The 19,386-nt window shown below is 41.2% G+C and overlaps 1 protein-coding gene across 3 annotated transcripts in view; it reads right to left on the minus strand.

Annotated features, from left to right (window-relative positions):
- Positions 1–19,386, minus strand: part of SCG3 (secretogranin III) — a 57,120-nt gene that overhangs the window by 35,887 nt on the left and 1,847 nt on the right. Inside the window, exons 1-8 of one of the 3 annotated variants that reach the window (XM_032778636.2) lie at positions 11,281–12,225; positions 10,358–10,410; positions 9,693–9,738; positions 9,384–9,602; positions 8,112–8,254; positions 6,890–7,051; positions 6,362–6,539; positions 230–343 (exon numbers count right to left, since the gene is read on the minus strand). In XM_032778636.2, coding sequence (XP_032634527.1) covers positions 230–343; positions 6,362–6,539; positions 6,890–7,051; positions 8,112–8,254; positions 9,384–9,602; positions 9,693–9,738; positions 10,358–10,410; positions 11,281–11,368 — 1,003 coding nt within the window. In that variant the 5' untranslated portion in view covers positions 11,369–12,225. Of the gene's footprint in view, positions 1–229; positions 344–6,361; positions 6,540–6,889; positions 7,052–8,111; positions 8,255–9,383; positions 9,603–9,692; positions 9,739–10,357; positions 10,411–11,280; positions 12,226–19,386 lie in introns of those variants that run through there. The other 2 variants (XM_075069638.1, XM_075069637.1) reach the window with 2 other exon arrangements.

Consider the following 19,386-nt stretch of genomic DNA (forward strand, 5'->3'; position numbering starts at 1 on the left):
TTAGTCTCTACATTTACATCTGATTGATAATCTTTCATTTCATAACATGAAAACAGTGAAACATATGAAATTCAACACTATTGTAAAGAATGATCATAAAAGTGATGCCTCAATATTCTGAGTGATCACGCCTGAAATAAGACTGGCATCAAGTGGGATGACAATATAATTATCACTGTTAGTGGTATAAGAATTTAGGATGATTAAAGAGTAAAGTATGTGCTCTTACCCAGATACGAAACACCTTCTTCTGGTGTGATTGTTCCATATTTAACCATCATCTTCACAAAATCAATCAATGTCTTCATGATAGTTATCAGGGTTTCTTTTTCTTTTGCCTCCTCTGTGTTAAGGGACAAAGCAAAATATAAGTAGTCAGAACTACGGCCAACTCGGAGAAATTTAGTCCTGCAAACTTTTGTCAAGTTCACAGATAAAAAACATGTCCTGGTCATGAAAAGAAAAGGCTGAGATGGTTTAGTGAAGAGGAGAGGTGTCCTAAGTCTTATGTAATGAACTAAAACTGCTCCTTCAAAGCTGTTATGGCCTACTGTGGAAAAAAGTACTAGAGCAGTAGAGATTTATTCTGGCCCAAATCTATTCCCCTGTAGCTGACCCAGAACAACTTTGCAAGGCCCCTGAGCTACAAAGCTGTAGGGGCTGCATCTTATTCTGAGGAGTTATTCACCCTCAGAAGTTGCCAACTGTTCCCTTACCCAATTTCACTCGTTCTGTAGGGCACAGTGCGTGACTTCATTTGGGGTTGTCAGCAGGGGAGCCTCCCCAATATCTGATGTGGAAGGATGGGCTCTTCTCACCAGGAATCACAATGGACTCTGCAGCCCAGAGCACATGTCCCTGGCTGCGACCTTCATAATAATGCTTGTCACTTAGGCGTAGATTTGTAAATGTATTTAGGTGTTGCTGTGTTAAGGGATTTAGGCACTTAGAAGTCTAATCCTATGGACAATCAATTAGGCATTGTGATGCTGAGTCCAGCAATGCATCAATACCTTTAAAAATCTTGGCCTTAGCTCTTTACAGCTTTTTGTCTGTGCATCTCAAAGCACTTTACAAAGCATGGCAAGTATCATTATCTCTATTTTACAGATGAGGAAACTAAGGGTATGTCTACACTGCTGCAGGAAGTGAGCCTTCCAGCCTGGGTAGACTGACTCATGCTAGCAGAGCTCGAGCTAGCACACTAAAAATAGCAAGTGTGGATGTGAATTAGGCAGCAGCTCAGGATCTCGAGCCCACCCAACCCCCTCCCAGGTGTGATCTTGGGTCTTGCTAAAACTGCCCTGTCTACACTGCTATCTTTAATGTACTAGTTTGAGTCCATCTACCTGGGCTCGGAGGCTTACTCCCAGCTTCAGTACAGACGTACCGTGAGATAAAGTGACAATGATCACCCAGCAGGCCAGGAACAGACTTGGGACTAGAACCCAGGTTTTCTGACTCCCTGTCCACTTCCCTAGCCCCTGGACCACATACCTCTCCCCATCTTATTTATCTGGGAAGAGCTTATCACACTGTTGGCATTATATCTTGCCCTGCACTAGCAAGATAGCTCAGAGACTCTCTGCTTAGGCACTACTCCTCTGCTCTCCCCAAACTTATGGCTCAGAAGAGTGAGCCCCTAAATTGTCAGCCTGACACAGAGTGGGATAATTGAAAGCAAAACTATATTTTACCACTTTAAAGTCTATTTAATTAGTCACATCAAGAAGATTGGTCTTCAATGACAATTACATTATTTTCTCATGGTGACATTCACTTATGTGCAGAGGGGTAGCATAAGAGCTATGCAGCACTTACATCCCATGTAAGTCCTCAAAACATGGATGCTCCTCTGCACAGGGCTGTATTTCACCCTCACTGAGTAGCTCTGAAAGATGATAATGTAGATATAAATATGTTGTTGCTTATTGGCACTTTTACTTGGAACTCCTACAGAATATGATGCCTGCATTCTCCCCTCAAGCAAAGATAGTAAAATCAACTGGCTGCTTATTATTTAGAACTTTAATTACTAGGCTTCATACCTACACTATAGGGCTTTTTTCTTTACTAAACAGACCCGAAAGAAGCCCAAGATTTAGGATGTGATGCATGGAGTTTATTTATTCATTTATACATGGCACTAATTGCAGTAGCATCTGGATTGTTCGCTTGAATTAAAAACATATCATTAAAATAAATATTACAATCCACATAGCCGAAGCAAAAGACTGCCTCACTGTGTAAGACCAATAACTCCCTGTGCTGGCTACAGCTCGTTCCGTACCACCATTCAAATAGTCACTCAAAGGCCTGTCACCACATCTACCCCACTTCCACTGATGATTGATGGTGAATGATTGGATGGATCAGTCATCCAATGCACTGGCTTGGCAGCTGAGAGGGAGATATCATCCAGTGACTTTTTCTTATCTGGATTTAGCATGGATACAAGGGTCTTAAGCGATTTGCATCATTTAAAACATTTCAGCTTTAATGGGAGAGGAAATCCTGTCCTGGTAGGATGAGGACCCTAATTTACAGCGCTCTCAATGCTACAACTCAATAATACCATTTAAAAAACAGTCAGAACGTTCTGATAACTGAGGGCTGGACAAGTCTTACTCTACCAAGTCTCAATTAAAAGAGCCTGATGTTTCAGTAATGCATATTCCACAGTCCTGCGGTGTTCTTTTACAGGTCTCATGTCCATTATATTTAACTTCCCAGCCCTTATACGCCAAAGAGAACTGAAGCCAAAAAAAGAAACAAATGCAGTAAGCTGCTTGCTCTAATGAGTAATTTCTGCATGTTTCTAAGGGGATGAAGTCACAGAAATATGGCTGTAAATTGAAGCTGCCTGGGGGTAGACGTGTGGATCTATACTACTGGAGCTTCAACCAAGTGTTAATCTAAACATGAGACTGGAAACAGTGGCTGGAAGAGAAAAGGCTTGAGAGGGTGAGATTACTCCAGCTAATAGGGTTAGCCATGGAAGCCAGGGCAGACTTTGTTGTAGGGCACTCAACCCGCCTCCCACCCTGCCCCAAATTCCCTTTCTAACATCTCCAGGGCAAATCCTATTCCCAAGGTTGGATACTGGGGCGGGGGGGAAAGAGGAATCATCTCCTAAGCTAGAGAGTGGCAGTAGAATTACTCTGAGGTTATTACTGCAGCCTCTAGACTTCAGCAATCTACACTGCTGTTGTGCCATCCTCCACTGAGTGGAAGTTAGGCTGGTAGACTAGCTCCCACTGGTGACCAAACAGCAAGTGTGAAAAATCGGGACAGGGGGTGGGGGGTAACAGGAGCCTATATAAGAAAGACCCAAAAATCAGGACTGTCCCTGTAAAATCGGAACATCTGGTCACCCTAACGCTCCCAGAACCCTTTTGTGCACTGAGGTGCAGGAGATCCCCCTGAATCATGCTTCCCTATATGGAGAGGGTGCAACAATCCTACTTCCACAGTGCAGCAAAACTGCATCAGTTCCACAGTTCTCAAAGCCTGATGTGACTGCAGGAGGTAAAGGTGACTCGCCTTATTTGAATTACTATACTGTGCAATTAGGTGGAGAGTTAACTGGAGTACTCCCCTATCTGTTGTCTGCATTGGCTTGCTAGTCCTCTTGTGTTGTACAGTGTAAGGTATAGTTATTCTGAAGTCATCAGGACTTTTCCTAACACAGGCAGGAGCAATTTTGGCTCAATAATCCAGAACATAAGGAAAGGCCCTAAATCCCAGGTTTTGTTAGCCCTCTGTTTTTGTAGCAGAGCAAGCACTAGTAAATAATTATATCTCCAAAACTACAGTATCTGTTCCAAATGCTGCCTTAGATATCCCAGCTTCGTGTTTCCAGCAATTAGAAACATCTTTCTCACTCTTCCTTTGAATAACAAAGGCTCAGGACAAAAAAATGCCATTTTTTGTTTTGTTTTTTTCCAAAACAAGACTAGAAGATGAGGGATTAAAGGTCTGATCAAAGTTGACTGCAGCCAATAGAAAGACACTCAGGCTTTGAAGCAGACCCCAAATTTTAGTCCATCAAGTACAAGTAGTTGTATGAAGATTTTCCATTGTGGGTAAAGTTGGGATGTGAGAAAAACATGAGATCCTGACAACTGATATAATGTGAGAGATTTAAAACAAAAAAACCCCCATATTCTTTGAAATTCCCAAAATGCTTAACAGGAAAATTTATCCAGGATAAAGATAACACCCAGATGTGTACAGAAATTGTGGAAGAAAAGTTATTCTTGCACCAGAAATGTATATCCTTCCAAGAACTACAAGATAAAAAACAAACAATCTGGAGGCCAGAAAGCTGCACACAGGGTTTATTGTACAATGTCTGAAATGTCCAAGAATCTAATCTAGAAGTGGTTTTATCCTCCAGCAATCACAATGAACATCTCTTATCTACAACTGGATAGCAGTCCTTGAGGTCAAAACTCCTTGTGATAGGAAATTATTTTGGGGGGCAAGAATTAATGCCTTTTAAAAAAAGGCTTGGAATAACATCTGTTCCTTATGCTACAGAGTAGCCAGAGTTTGCCATGAAATTAATACATTTTAATACTCTGGAAAAAAATTACTGGACCACTGGAGAACTTCACAGGCTTGGGCCCAGGGATTTTAATCTTTTCTGTCAATGCTTGAAAGGTGCAGGGACAAAGCAGCACATGTCTCAGGACTGTCCAGTGAAGAATACTGGAAGAAAATATAATTCTTTAAAGGCACGTCTAGAGAAAGATATGAACATGGCAATGCCACTTTGTATATGGGAAACTCATATCAGATCCATGGGCTCACAAAGGGAGACAAAGTGTCTCAGGAGAAGTTTATGGATTGCCACAAGGGTATGACTCACATATTGGAAAGATGTATCTGCACATTCAGCGTGGGGGTGGATCCTGACCTTCTCGGGGCCTGCTTCTTAGCCAGCGATTTTCATAATAAATGGGAGGTAAAGTTTGAGCTAAATTTAATAGTGTGCATATATCCTCCTTTCTTGCCCATATGCACCCCTGACTTCTCAGTACTTCTGCTCCTCATTCTTCTCTGCTACATTCTATCACAGCTATATACCAAACAAGTCATTGCTACTTCTGCTTCAGCAGCATGAAACTCATCCATCCCCACATAGTTATGTGCATGGCCTTTCACATGCCAAATTGTCACTAATATGCACAGCGAGGAATCCAGTCCACTGTCAGGCAGGGCCAGGAGGAAACACTTTCCCACCCTTGGCAAGGGGCCCGGCAGCACTGGGGAGCTGCCTGAGCAGGTTTTTACATTGCTGCCTGTAAGTCAACACACAGCTGCAGGGTGTGATTGCATCTTCTCTCTTGTGGTTTGATACAGGCTGGCAGGGAGCTGGGTGGGCTACAAGAAGAGACAGAGACATGTGCAAGGGCTGGTGCCCAGTTCCTTGTTCTTGACAACCTACTGAGCCGCACGGGTCCATCGCTGATCTGTGGGCAGTGAGTGAAGAGGAAGAACCACCACCAGCTCAGGTTACCCAGTGGAAGAGAACAAAAAGAAGAACTCAAGCCTTCTGGAATAGACCAGGAAAAAAAAATCCCTCTGGTTCTGGTTCCTGCTTCTCACTCATTGCCTGTGGAGATGGGTTGGGAGAGGATCCAGACGCCTGCAGAAAGAGGAATCTGCAGAGTAAGTGGTTGCTGGCTTCGATGGGGAGAGAGAGAAAGACTATTGCTGGTTGGGGGGAGTAAGAGTGGGCGTGAGACAGAGTGTGTGCTGACAGTGTCTGTGGCTAGATGCCACAATCTAGCTCATAATAAACTGGGACAGAATAATGCCTAACTCCAGAATAGCCAGAAGTGATTCAGGGCTTTCACTGCAATATATAACAAAGTCTGTGGTTTATGAACAGAGTGGGGAGGTTAAGGCAAATTTACCGGCACAATCATTGTGTTGATGATAATGTAGCCTGATTCACTTTTTGTATCTCCTTTAGCTTAGGAGACAAGGGTGTTACTGGAAATATCTCTGGGTAAAACAACTTGTCATCTTAAAGAAAGGAGATGAACAGAAGAATTCAAGGCTCCTGGGTCTCATAGCACATGCCTGGTGGGGCTGCAGAGGTAGCATACTTTGCACCTGGTGAATGAAGTTCATCATATCACTCTCTCTAGCTGATCTAGAAGTGAGGGTGATGGGATCCAAAGGGAGTTGCATTCAGCCTCCTCGTCTTAAGGAAAGTCCTTAAGACATGGGGCTTTGAAGTTAGAGGGAAGGGGATTTCAGGCTGAGATGAAGAAAATGGGGGAATCTTTTGCACCCAGCTTTTTCCAGCTTTTCTATAAACACATGACAGAGAAAATATAGAGTTCACCTGAGTTAAGACTTTTTAGTATTCCATAGAAGTTTGGGAAATACTGGAGGTCCTCAAAATTATCCTCAGAAGGCAGCTCATTTCTTCTTTCCAAGACACTGGAGGAGGGCCAGGTGTTATCCAAAGTATCATCAATTTCTCCATTCATAACACCAACTTGATCAGCAACGTTTGGTGTCTCCACAAACAACATTGAAAAATTAAAAAAAAAAAATACAAGTACATGGATATGATTGATATCATTAAAAGACCAACAAACAGCATCATTTTCTTATGCTGTGTCTCAACTAGAGACAGGACTTCTGTAATTAGAAGGAGGTCAATGAGTTACTCAGTTATTCCAATTTAGGATCTTGTTATAAACTTTTATGTAATGCATTGCTCATATTTTCTAGCTGCTGGCATTTCTTTAAAAAAAAATTTATTGTTTCCAAATTGAACTAATTATTCCCTGAAGCATAGAACAGTGCATTGGTCTTCTCAGACTATTTGATAAGTGAGTCAAAACGATTAGCTAGCAATAATTACCATTTTTTCCTCCTGCTTTTCTTCCGTATCACTGTCTGTTCTGCTTGGAGGGTAATCAAGATCTTCTGACTCTTTCTCACGATCTTTTGCTTCATTAGCAATTAACTGCTGTAAAACCTCAGCCACTTCATCCTCTAATGTATAGGCCTGGCTCTCTGTGATCTGTTAATAATAATAGGATTTTTTTAAATTTAATACGTAATTTGAGAATTGAACTTTATAAACTCATCTTATGTTAATTACTTATTTGATTACTTAGCTAGCTTGCTTCAAGACTGAATGTAGCCAAATTAAGTTAAAAACCTACACAGACATTTCCCCCCACTAAATGAAGGACTGCCTTTTGCTATATATCAGTACAGTGCCTAGCACAATGGGTCACTGAACTGATTGTAGCCTGTAGATGCTACTAAGAAAGAAAACATATGTGATAGTGTACAGTTATATAAAGATGGAAAATAAAGTCAATTGTCCACAGCTCCACTCAAATGCATTTGCTCTTTTATGTTACTTCTTAACAACTATTTTTTAAGCTTGGACTCAGTCCTATAACTGTTCTACACAGATCTCCCATTCAAATCGGTGGGAGTTCAGCATGCAGCAACTGCCAGTTTAATAGGATAGACAATACTACTATTAGATTAAAACACAAGGATTAAAACATGGGTAGAACAGTAGGTTAAAACACCAGCCTGTCATCTCTGGAGACCTAGAATCAAATCCATTTTATGCCATAAATCAAAACAAGCAACATTTATTGTGCCAGATTCTCAGCTGGTATAAATCACTGTAGTGTCATTGAAGTCAGTGAAGCAATGTGGATTTACATTTGGAGCACTGTTCACAAAAAACACAAAGCATTTGACAATACAAAAGAATTCAATGAACACAGAAGTGAAATGGAAGTAAAAATGAGCGTGCTGCTCTCCTTCTTGTCCTCAGTGGACTTTTATTTACACACCATAAAACCATTTTACAACTTGGCATCTTTCATAGCAAAGCTCAGGACTGGAATAGAAGATTTATTGCAGGGTAAGATTGATGTGCAATGGCACAATTGAATTGAAAAGGTTGTTTATACGTTGACTCACATGCTTCCTGATTCAAACCAGTGTCATTAACTTTTCAGTTGCACAGACACCGCATTCAGCCCAGGTATTACAAAAATAAGTAAGTGAAAATAAACTGACAAAATAGCTAGATGAAATAACAGGAAACTTACTAGACCCAAATTTAGAAGCTTCGAGACAATTTTGTCAAATACACCTCTATCATTTTCCTCATAAATTCTTGCGGCAATCTTCTGGACAATGTCTTCAGCAGTTAAGGGAGTGCCATCTAATTGATGAAGACCATCTGGATCATCTAAAAGGATTACAATTTAACTCTTCACTAAACATCTCTATTTCATTTGTTTTAGATAGCTTTTTAAAAAATATCTGTACATTGTTTTCTCCTTTCAAGACAAACATCCACTTTTCTTCAAATGTCGAAGTAGGGTTACAGTTATTCTTTGCCATCGTGTTTTGTAAAGCATTATATCAATAACAACACAATGGTCTTAATGCACAAGTGCTTACCCTCTTCTGAAAAATGACTTTCTCTGGCTGAAGCTTTCTAATGAGCACAAATAAGCACAGGGAAACATAATCAATTTCTGCTTGTAGAAAAGTACTTTAAAATCATATACCATTGCTCCCATATATGCTTGCGTTGTTGGTATTTATTTTAAATTTATTTTATTTTAATAGAACAAAACAGGTAACAGCATATTATTTTTTCCTGTTTGGATTTCAGCAAATCAGAGGTTCAATCCTGCAACCCTTATTTATGCAAATAATGCCATTCTAAGCCAATGCAACAGTGAATATGATGAGCAGGCTTTGACCCATGGTATAAATATAAAAACACCTTGAGACAAATACTGTTTACCTTACTCATGGGACTTACTTAACCCACTGAAGTCAATGAACTACTCCTTCAAGTAAAGCAGGCATAATCTGGTCCTAAATAATTTTTCCTTCTTCACTATGTGGAAAATAACAAATATGCTAAATAATAGATTTAATATCTGAAATAAACAGGTATGCAAATTAGTTAGTTCTACATCACTTATACATTAAGTGCCCTTTCTTTTTACTAATTTAAATGTACATGTTTTTATTTTTAAAGTGGTTTTGAGGTATATCATCATCAGGATACCCCTGCCACTGAATATGAAGGCTCAAAAAAAATATGCAGATTACACATTTGGAACAAATCTATGGAAGTGGTCTGCGAAAACTGCCAATAATTGCGAAATTCTCTGTGCTTTTGTGTCAACTGCACTTCCAATGTGGTAGGTTTCTCAAAAAAAATTGACAATAACTTAAATTTATAGGCCACTAATGAGTATTGTATATTTTTAGGTAGGTAATTTTGTATGATCCATAATTGCAGTAACTTGTATGAAAAATCAAAGCTAGATGTTACTGAAAAGATTATTATGAAATACCTTGAAATTTATAATCCTGTCCACTTTTAGTGGAGTCATAGTCATCTACCAGCCTGCGGTTCTTGGTGGAGTCTGCATCATCAGGGGCCGGTTGTTGATGATCATATAGGGAGCTTCTTATTGATTCCCTCTCCTTTTCATTCCTCTCTTTTCCTGTTACTGACTTTAGCAGGTTCAAGTCATCAGTAAAGGAATAATTTCTGAACTCTGGCTTATTTTCTGGAAAATTTATTAACACACGTCATATAGTCTAACCCTCACAATATTTTACCATGTAGATTAATATAGTTAATAAGGGACATGTTTTACCTGTAGGGATTGTTTTCCTGATCTTGCCTGCCCCAGCTTCAGCAATCTGGTGTGTGAGAACAAATCCAAGATGGGAACTATGAGTACATTGTAATCACACAGTCTTTATTGAGTTATACACAATGCAACTTATTTTATCACACTTTATTCTGGAAAAGCTGTAGAGCCTGACCTGCACTCTTTATTCAGGAGTTAGGAAGTTTGCCTAAGTATGATCAAGCCCTTAGGGTTGATGGTGGGTTGTAGTGTTTTTTATTTTGTTTTTTTGTAACATTGTTTCTTTAGCTTAAAGAGTCTCTTGATGGAAAGTTGTAATATACTGCAGATTTGTAGATGGATGCTGATCCCGCTTTTCTTGTTCACCCCAAACTCCCATTGACATCAGTGAGAGTTTGGGTGCAAAAGGATTTGTTGTGCTGTTGGAGCTGATGGCAGAACTTTTGCATCTAGGGCCAGTAAAACTTTCTTTTAGCTCACTATTAATACTTGCAGATTACTGAAACGCTAAGACATTTCACCAAAGGCTGCCAATATTCGTTTTACTCTTAAGAGTTTTTGTTCAGCTGTTGAGAGTCTCATCAGTCTCACAACTGAAAGCTTACAAAATTATATTTACTACAGTTACAATGTCAAAGAGTATTTGGATAATTTTTCATTTTACCTACCTGTTCCTCCAATGGTCTCTCTTGACTTAATTCTCTGTTGTATATCCCTTTATCTAGAATACATACATATGTATATTCAGGTTTCAGAGTAGCAGCAGTGTTAGTCTGTATTTGGAAAAAGAACAGGAGTACTTGTGGCACCTTAAAGACTAACAAATTTATTTGAGCATAAGCTTTTGTGAGCTACAGCTCACTTCTTTAGCTCAGGCCCAAATAAATTTGTTAGTCTCTAAGGTGCCACAAGTACTCCTGTTCTTTATACGTATATTCATTTATGGTAGGCGTTATGCACACAGAGGCAGCATAATATTTAAAAAATGAATTGTAGTTTTTTTCCCTCAAAACACATGCATTGAAAATTGATGTTGAATATAAATCCTTGTGAAATAAAATCAATACCTCTGGAAAGAAGGGGGAATAAGCAAAACATATAAATTAGGGGAAAAAATAAATAGTTGTTTTTTTCTCCCACAAGAGAAGACTCTACATACTGGACTAACCTTATGCTCTCTGATCAGAAAAAATAACACACACATTAAAAAAAACTTGTGTAAGAGCTTGATTAAAATAGTAATAGCATAAGCCGATTGGCATAATCAAGCGATTAAACGATTTATGACATCCAGAACAGCACCAGAGAAAGAGAGAGCGAAAGACTTGAAAACTACTGCAGGACAGATAAAACAGCCCTTGGAAAAGAACAAAAGGTGAATGAAGAACCGATCCCCACTCCCTACCTTTTAAAAAAAAAATCTATTTTCAGTTCAAAACGCACCCTCCCACACCTGCAGTTCAGGGTGTTGATTCCTTGGGATCTAATCCTGTTTAGCCAAGGGAGAGCAAAGTTTTAACTCGTCCTCATTGATTCCATGGAAAAAAGTTTCCCCATCTCGGTGCAAAAGGATAATGAGGTCATGACTTACCTCTGCTGCTCTCGGGCTTAGGGAAGCCGTGAACCTGGCTCACGATCAGCGCCAGGACCTGAACCAGCGTCGCCCAATTGAAAACCATTCTTGTGGCCTTCGAGGTAGCTGCTGGAGGCGAAGCTGGCTGCAGAGCTCGCAGGCAGGCGGGCTCGCTAGACTGAGGAATGAGCAGGCTCCCTGCTTTGCCCAAGCCGGCTTTGGGTGTAATCTGAGCCCCGACCCGCAGCGCCGAACCCCGCACCAGCCTGCGGCGGAGGCACAGGGAGCTGTCCGCGCCTCGTGGTGCTGAAACCCCAGGAGCTGCCGCGGCTAGAAGCGGGCGGCTGGACTGAGGGCTAGGGCGAGGTGCCGTATTGTTCAGCCCCCTGGCAGAAATGGATGAGCTGGTCCCTGTCGATAGCTCGGGACAGGAGTGGGAGGGGACGAGGTGGGAGGAGGGGGGATTGCAGATGGAGGAGCATGCGTGCACCTCCTGGCTCCTCAGCACTGGCTAACCCTGCTGGATGGAGCTCTCCGGGCCAGGCCTGGGAAGGCGCTGCTGCTGCTGCACTAATGAGCTCCCTTTCAAATCCAAAGACAGAGGCTTCCCGTTTCCTTCTGGCCTGCAGGAAAAGAAGATCACCGCCTAGCTCGTTCCCGGGGAGGCGCCAATGTCATCGTCCCCACCCCACAGGAGAAGGTCAAATCTGACTGAGCCGCTTTTATGATATCCATCAAACTGATGCACATGGCATATGATTCATGAGCAGCGTGGGCCAGGTTTATTTCCTAACTGCATTGAGATGGGACTGAATAGCACGGTTTAATTGTAGGGCAATCTTTAGGAGAAAGTCCAAGGGAGAATCAGATCGTGTTATGCAAAGCCCAGTGTCACTGGAAAGATTTGGTTTGGACTCAACACAGAAAAGCAGCATGTTACAAGCTTTATACTCTTTAAAGATGAATTTTGCCCCTCTGCAGCAGACCAGCCCATGCACCACTTAATTTCACTGTACAGGCACATTCATCAATTATTCTTTTTTATTCCATGGGCAGGACACCATGAAAAGTTTAGCTCCAGCACATCTTAACTATGAAGTATAGAATAAAGAAACAGAAGCACAACTGAAAAGAGAAAATAGATCTAGAGGTTAATAATGAATAATCAGACACGTGGTTATATAGGTAAATTAAAATGTAACCTAAGCAAATACTCTACTGTGATTCCTCTGCAAGCTGAGGAATATATTTCCTCATCTCAGTTTTACGTTAGGAAAAAAGGTCATGGCCTGTACCTGCAGCAGTTCTATTTCAGGACTAGTGAGAATCTCAGATAAGGCTACTGAGCCTGCTTGAAAAATGGGAGATTAATTATAGCAACATCTTCAAAAAAGGCTTCTAATTTTGCACCCACAGTTAACTGTGGATGGAAGACTGAAAGTGCAGTTGAAAAAATTTCAACATTAACTGATTGCATCTCAATAGAGTGGTGATAGCTGATAGAATTTCTGTCTACAGAACCCCAGTTTAGAAAAGCACTCTAGATAAATTTACCAATCTGAAGCATGCTTCTGCAGCTCTGAAATCTGAGAACAGAGAATACAGTGGAGTAGTTCAAACTCTAGCTAGTTCCTTATACTTATTATTACAGAAATACTTTGGAAAATGTGTAGGACCACAGAAGTGCAAATAATGCTGTAAGTATTAGTAATGCCTCAGTTTCCTATCTGTCCATTTAGCCATATATCAAGCTATCTATATTTGTATAGAAACCACATTGGATTAATAGCCACCCTCCTCTATACAATTTTTAATAGAATAGTGTTAGCAATGATGGAAGCTCTTTTGTACATAAGATTCCCTGCACCTTGCTCAGAGAAACTCAAGTGACATTCAGTTAAACACACTGGTAATCACAGGAGACATATCTACATTATGGCTCTCACTGTTACTACCACTGTTGGAGCTGTACTAGGGATAGCAATGATGCAGGAAAACATAGTTACGTTAAACAGAAGCTGTCCCACAATTTAAAACCACATGGGATAAGCAACTGACCACAACTGGTAGTTTCCAAAAGAAAATGTAAATTAAATGGAAAGAAATACTGTATAACTGCAATCAGATTTCTAAATAGGTGCAGTATGGGCACATATAATAGAACCTGTTTTTACTTGCAAGTATAAAGTACACCCACAATGCTACAGACTGTTTCTGAACATTTGGCCCAATATGTTTTACTAATACACTAACAACAACATGCATGAACTACAACAGATGTTCTCAAACTTCATTGCACCGTGATCTTCTTCTGACAACAAAAATTACTACACGATCCAAGGAGGGGGGACTGAAGCCTGATCCCACCCAAACCTGGCCACCCGGGGAGGGGGGTGGGGGTAAAATCCAAGCCTCACCTCCCCGATGGAGGGGGGAAAGGGAAGTGCAAAGCCGAAGCTCAAAGGCTTCAACCCCAGGCAGGGGGCCTATAATCTGAGCCCTGCTACCCAGGGCTTAAGCTTTAGTCCCAGGCAGTGGGGCTCAGGCTTTGGATTTAGCCCCCAGGCCCCAGCAAGTCTAAGCCAGCCCTGGCAACCCAATTAAAACAGGCCACAACCCACAGTTCGAGAACCCCTGCACTACAACATACAAACACCACAATACCCAGAATAATCATCAGAATATATTGAAGGAATATCATTGTCAGAAAAGTAACCTGGTAAAAAAATCCACCTTTTTTCTCAATATATCTGTGGCTCTATTTGGAATCATCTACTTGTTTTACAGACAAAAATAAGTTTTTACTATTTCCTACTCCTCTTCATACCACAGACACAGACGGCAAAAAGCATGCGTGGTATTCTATTTTGGCTCATGCATTATCAACTAAGCTCCTATTGTGGAATTGTTTGTTACTGGTGATGACGCATGAGCCAGAAAGCAGACAATTTGACTGTCAAATGCCAGGATGAATTTACAGGAATAGCAATTAAAAAATCCAAACTCTTTATTAGTAAATTGAGTAAATTTGACATACAGACATTGAGAATAAATATTGATCCCATCAACATTATTTTACAGTCACATTTTGGAATATAACCACACTTCAGGTTTATAATTAACAAGAAAAGCAGGAACTGAATGTATTACATGAATACAACATTGCATCCTTATGCTATGGGAGCAGTTTTATTTTGTGATCTTTATTTCTCTACCTTAATGTTGCATTAATGCTAAATCTTCACATTAAGCATCCTTGTTATTTAAAGGGAAAGAAAGAAATTGTTAGAAAATGAGTTATTAGCCAACTTGAATCATCCATAATAGAAACCAAACTGGTCATCCTTAACAGTGTGACTTGACCCCTGATACTACAAATACTTATATATGTGCATAACTTTATGCATGGCAAGTAGTCCTGTTGACTTCAGTGGAACTACTTACTGCACATCAAGTTAGTCACATATGTAACTCTTTGCAGAATTGAAGTCTTAGATTACATATTCTTCATGGCAGTTTGTCTTTGTTCTGTTTTTACAGTGGGGCTAGGGTCTCTAGGTGCTATCACAATAAAAATAATAAATAATAAAACTGAGCTAATCATCCTCCAGAGCTTATGCAAATTCCATCATCTTCACTAAAGAGAATAGTTATTATCTCCATTTAACTGAAGACATTTGGTGTGCAAAGCTTAGAAGCTTTGCCAGCTTCAGCCACACAGTAGGATGTCTTTTAAAGAGATATTCTAAACTGTGTTGTCCTTAAAAAATGTAGTCCTTAAAAATATCTAAGAACACAAATAGAAAGCTTTTAATACATCTTCATGAAATTGCCTACTTTAAATGTTTTAATTTTCAGACTACAGACCTGAGTTTCTTCCTAGTTGTTTTGTTAATATCAGAGAGGTGCAAAAACAAGCCAACCAATTTAAAGCTTTTATCTTCACATCAAATTTTCTGATCAGTCATATAAGGAAAATTATTTTTCCCTTGCAATCATATAATTCAAAAATGGTTGACACAGTTTTCTCACTCTCTAAAACAATTAATCCTTGAGTTGAAATTAAATATGGGATATTTCAACCCAAAATGAATTTGAGAAAATCATGTAAAACTAAAAAAAAAAGGTGTACATGTCCGCATTTTAAATGGAAGTAGGCATTCAACCTTAGCAAAATGGAGAGCCTGCTATTCTGCTAAGTAAGATGACTGACTCTCTCGGATTTCAGTGGGACTAGGATTTTCCCCTATTTACTATTCAGCAATGGAAAAAAGCTTTCACATCTGTGTTCAAAAATACAGCAACGATTATGTGAGCATAACTTATAGCAATTGATGGAAAATCCCATTATACCAGGCCTAGAAATGCCTGATCTCAGAGATTATAGAGAAATGAATAGACAAACAGTGCATTTGCCTTTAGAGGATGAAATCTAGACTGAGGTTGTCAGTTAGCCACTCTGGTCCCCTCCTCCACATATTTATGCCATTGCTGTCTTGATGCATGTTGTGTTCCACCCTTAGCATCATCTGTGAGAGTCTCCTTCCATATAAAGAACAGGACTACGTGTGGCACCTTAGAGACTAACAAATTTATTTGAGCATAAGCTTTCATGGGCTAAAACCCACTGCATCGGATGCATGCAGTGGAAAATACAATAGGAAGATTGTATATACAAACACACACACAGAACATGAAACAATGGGTATGTGTATGGTAACACCCACTGTTCCATGTTCTGTGTTGTGATACAGGAGGGCCAGGGAGCAGTGGGAGAGTGGTAGAGGGGAAGTATATAAGCCCTAGGCTAATTAAGGCATGGTTCCCTGTAGACTAGGGAGGGTTGCTAAAGGTTAATTGGAGCACCTGTAGTCAATTAAGACCCTGTTAGCACCCTAACAAACCCACCGCTTCAGGCAGTCAGGAGAGAAGACTGGAGCTTGGAGGTGTGCTGTGAGACTTTGAAGATCAGAAAACTAGAGTAAGGGAGACCCTGCCCCAGCAGGGGAGGAAGACTCCTTCCTCTTGCGTCTAAGAACTGAAGGTACCCCATCCAAGGGGGAAGAGGGTAAGGACCCACAGGAGTTGAGAGGGGCTGGGGCTCAGAGTAAGGAGCAAACCCAGACCCCTTTCCCACTTCCCTCCTTTACCACCTTCACAAGCCACTAGTGGGACCCTCAGTGCCCCAAGAGCAGGAGCAAGGGGTAGCATCTTAGCCCCCCATCAAGAAAAGTGTTAGTCTCTAAGGTGCCACAAGTACTCCTGTTCTTTTTGCGACTACAGGCTAACACAGCTGCTACTCTGAATCCTTCTGTATAGATGCAGGGGAAGTCACATTGTTGTGTTTCAGGGCAGTTCTGAGGCATGGCCAAAGTCTGAGGTATGTGATTGACAAGAGATGGGGGTCACTGAAATCAGGATTAAGCTCCTTCAGTGTCAAGCTGCTGAGGACAACAAGGCTTTTGCTTTTAGCACCTGTTGTAATTTAATACCTGTGAAACTAGACCTAAATGTGATCATATAAAATGAATCCTATTTTGAAAAGTTTTTCAAGTATTGCATGGGGGAAAAAAATGGTATATAAAGACAGCCAGACCCATGAATTTCAAGGTTTTTACTTCATCATCAAAAATATTTTTTGTGGGCAAGAAATCTTTGCTTTAATTTAAAAGAACAAAAATCGTAAGTGACACTTAAGGGTTGTATTCTGCAATCCCTTACTCATGTAAACAATCTTTGCTTGTATGAGTACTACTATTGAGAGCAACAGAATCATATGAATCAGATCAACTCCTGGGCATCATCCTGGACTTGGACCTCTCTAGGTTCTCACAGCCTGGATGTGCCTAAATTTAGAGCCCTGCATGGATACAAAAAGGTGTATCCACATTGGATCCGCAAAAATTGTCTGCGGATATCCATGTATTTGTAGGGTTCTAAACAGTTCCACAGGTCACTGTGCAGCAGTGATGCAGGGCAGTGGTGTCAAGCACCCAATCCATAGCCCCACTTCTCTCCAGAGACTTTCTGCCTTGCAACCAGACCTGACCTTGCCGTACCCCCTTCCCTGCTCCAGGCAGGGAGGCTATAGCTCCAGGCAGGGAGGCTATAATTCCAGGACCTTCTATGCAATGCCACCATTCCTGTGGGGGACCTGGACACCCCAACTCAGTTGCAGGGGCTCTAATGCATGCAGCCATTACTGCCTGCTCATTTAAAGAGCACACCTACCTTATGGTGCTTGGCTCACTCCCCCTTCTGGGAGTTGTAGTTTACCTCCTCCTTCCAAGCAAGCTGGGGACTACATCTCCCAGAATGCCCAGCATGCTGCTGTGTGATTCAGATAGCTGAGCTGGAGCCTGCAGACTGGATAACAGCTGCTCTGTTTGGGGGTGAGTGTGCTGTAGAGCCATGTACAAATACAAAATCTGTATTCGCATCCACACTGCGATCTGCAAAAATGGTCTGCAGATACCTGCGGATTTACAAGGCTCTATAAATCTTGTTAATTCTTCCTGCATAACTTTTCTAAAATATGGTCTCTTATCCACCCACTAAAACTCACATCAAGGTTCTCATCATCTTGCATATTGATTACTGTACCATCCTTCTCTCTTGCCTTGACAAACACAATCTTGCCCTGCTCAGATCCATTCAGAATGCTGCTGTAAAGATCCTTTTCCTAACCAGTCGCTTTGACCATGTCACCCCTCTCATTGCATCCCTCCACAACAAACATAGGCCATGGAAGGTCTTAAAAATGAAGACAAGTAGCTTATCACAACCATACCTATTCTGTTTGAATCACTATTGAGATGTCGACTCCTGCCTCTGACCAGCCTATGAAGACAGCTTCTATCAACCACTTGTTAAATTTTCAGTCAAGCACCTTTTTGTTTTCTTTCATGCTGCCCTTCATGCTTGAAAGGAGCTCCCCACAAACATCAACAAAACAACCTCACTAATCCTCCTTAAGGCTGCTCTTTGCCATGATGCCTCCAACTACTTGAAAATGATTAAGCTGCTGGTGTACTGAGACCCACAGTCTGTCATGCTGACCAATACTGTCTTTTTGTTTCCTTATACTCCCCCAGATGCCTGTATTCAGCTGTTGTTTTTGTCCCATACTTAGACTGTAAGCTCTTTGGCGTAGGGACTGTCTTTTTGTTCTGTATTTGTACAGCAACTAGCATAATGGGGTGCTGGTGCATGAACAGGGCTCATGTGGTAATATAAATAATGTTAGTGTTTGCAGTATCAAAACCACATGCTAGTTAAAGAGACTGTATAGAAACACACAGCAGCCATAACATTGTAAATGATGTGTTAGATCCTGGGTCTGTCTGAAGTATACAGAATGCGTGTAGGGATGGTGTGGTGCAGTGGTGGCACCTTTCCGCTCCTGTGATCCTGGGGCCACTGTGAAAAGGACCAATGGCCGAGCATAAGCAAGAGCAGGCTGAGGGCTGCTTTCAATCATGTCAGTTGTTCTAAGGAGCTAAAACCACAACAAGAGATTGGCACATGCTTTCCCCTAGCCACAGCCACTATGTCAGAGGGAGGGAGGTAGCTAAGAACCTTTAGGGTAGCTTCATGTCACTGGATAATACACTATACATTGATGTGATTGTACCAGGGCTGACTACGCTCTCTCAACACATTCGATCAGCTCTTTGGTAGAGCAGCTGCGTCATACGCCTAGAACAAGTTACCTAAGGAGGTTGTTTAATCTCCAAAATTGGAGGCTTTTAAGAACAGGTTGGACAAACACCTGTCAGGGATGGTCTAGATAATACTTAGTTCTGCCTCAGTGCAGGGGACTGGACTCGTTGACCTACCGAGGTCCCTTACAGTCCTACCTTTCTATGACACTAAACTGGGATCAGCAACCTTTCAGAAGTGGGGTGCTGAGTCACTCTAATTTAAGGTTTTGCGTGCTGGTAATACATTTTAATATTTTTAGAAGGTCTCTCTCTAAGTATTATATAACAAACCTATTATTGTATGTAAAGTAAATAATAGTGCAGCAAGGTGAGTGGGACCAGTGGCCAGTAACCCAGGCCAGCAGCGGGCTGGGTGGGGCCGGCGACCAGAACCCTGGCTGGCAAGGGACTGTCAGTGGGC

The sequence above is a fragment of the Chelonoidis abingdonii genome, chromosome 9 (genome assembly GCF_003597395.2).
Source record: "Chelonoidis abingdonii isolate Lonesome George chromosome 9, CheloAbing_2.0, whole genome shotgun sequence".
Lineage (NCBI taxonomy): Eukaryota > Metazoa > Chordata > Testudines > Testudinidae > Chelonoidis > Chelonoidis abingdonii.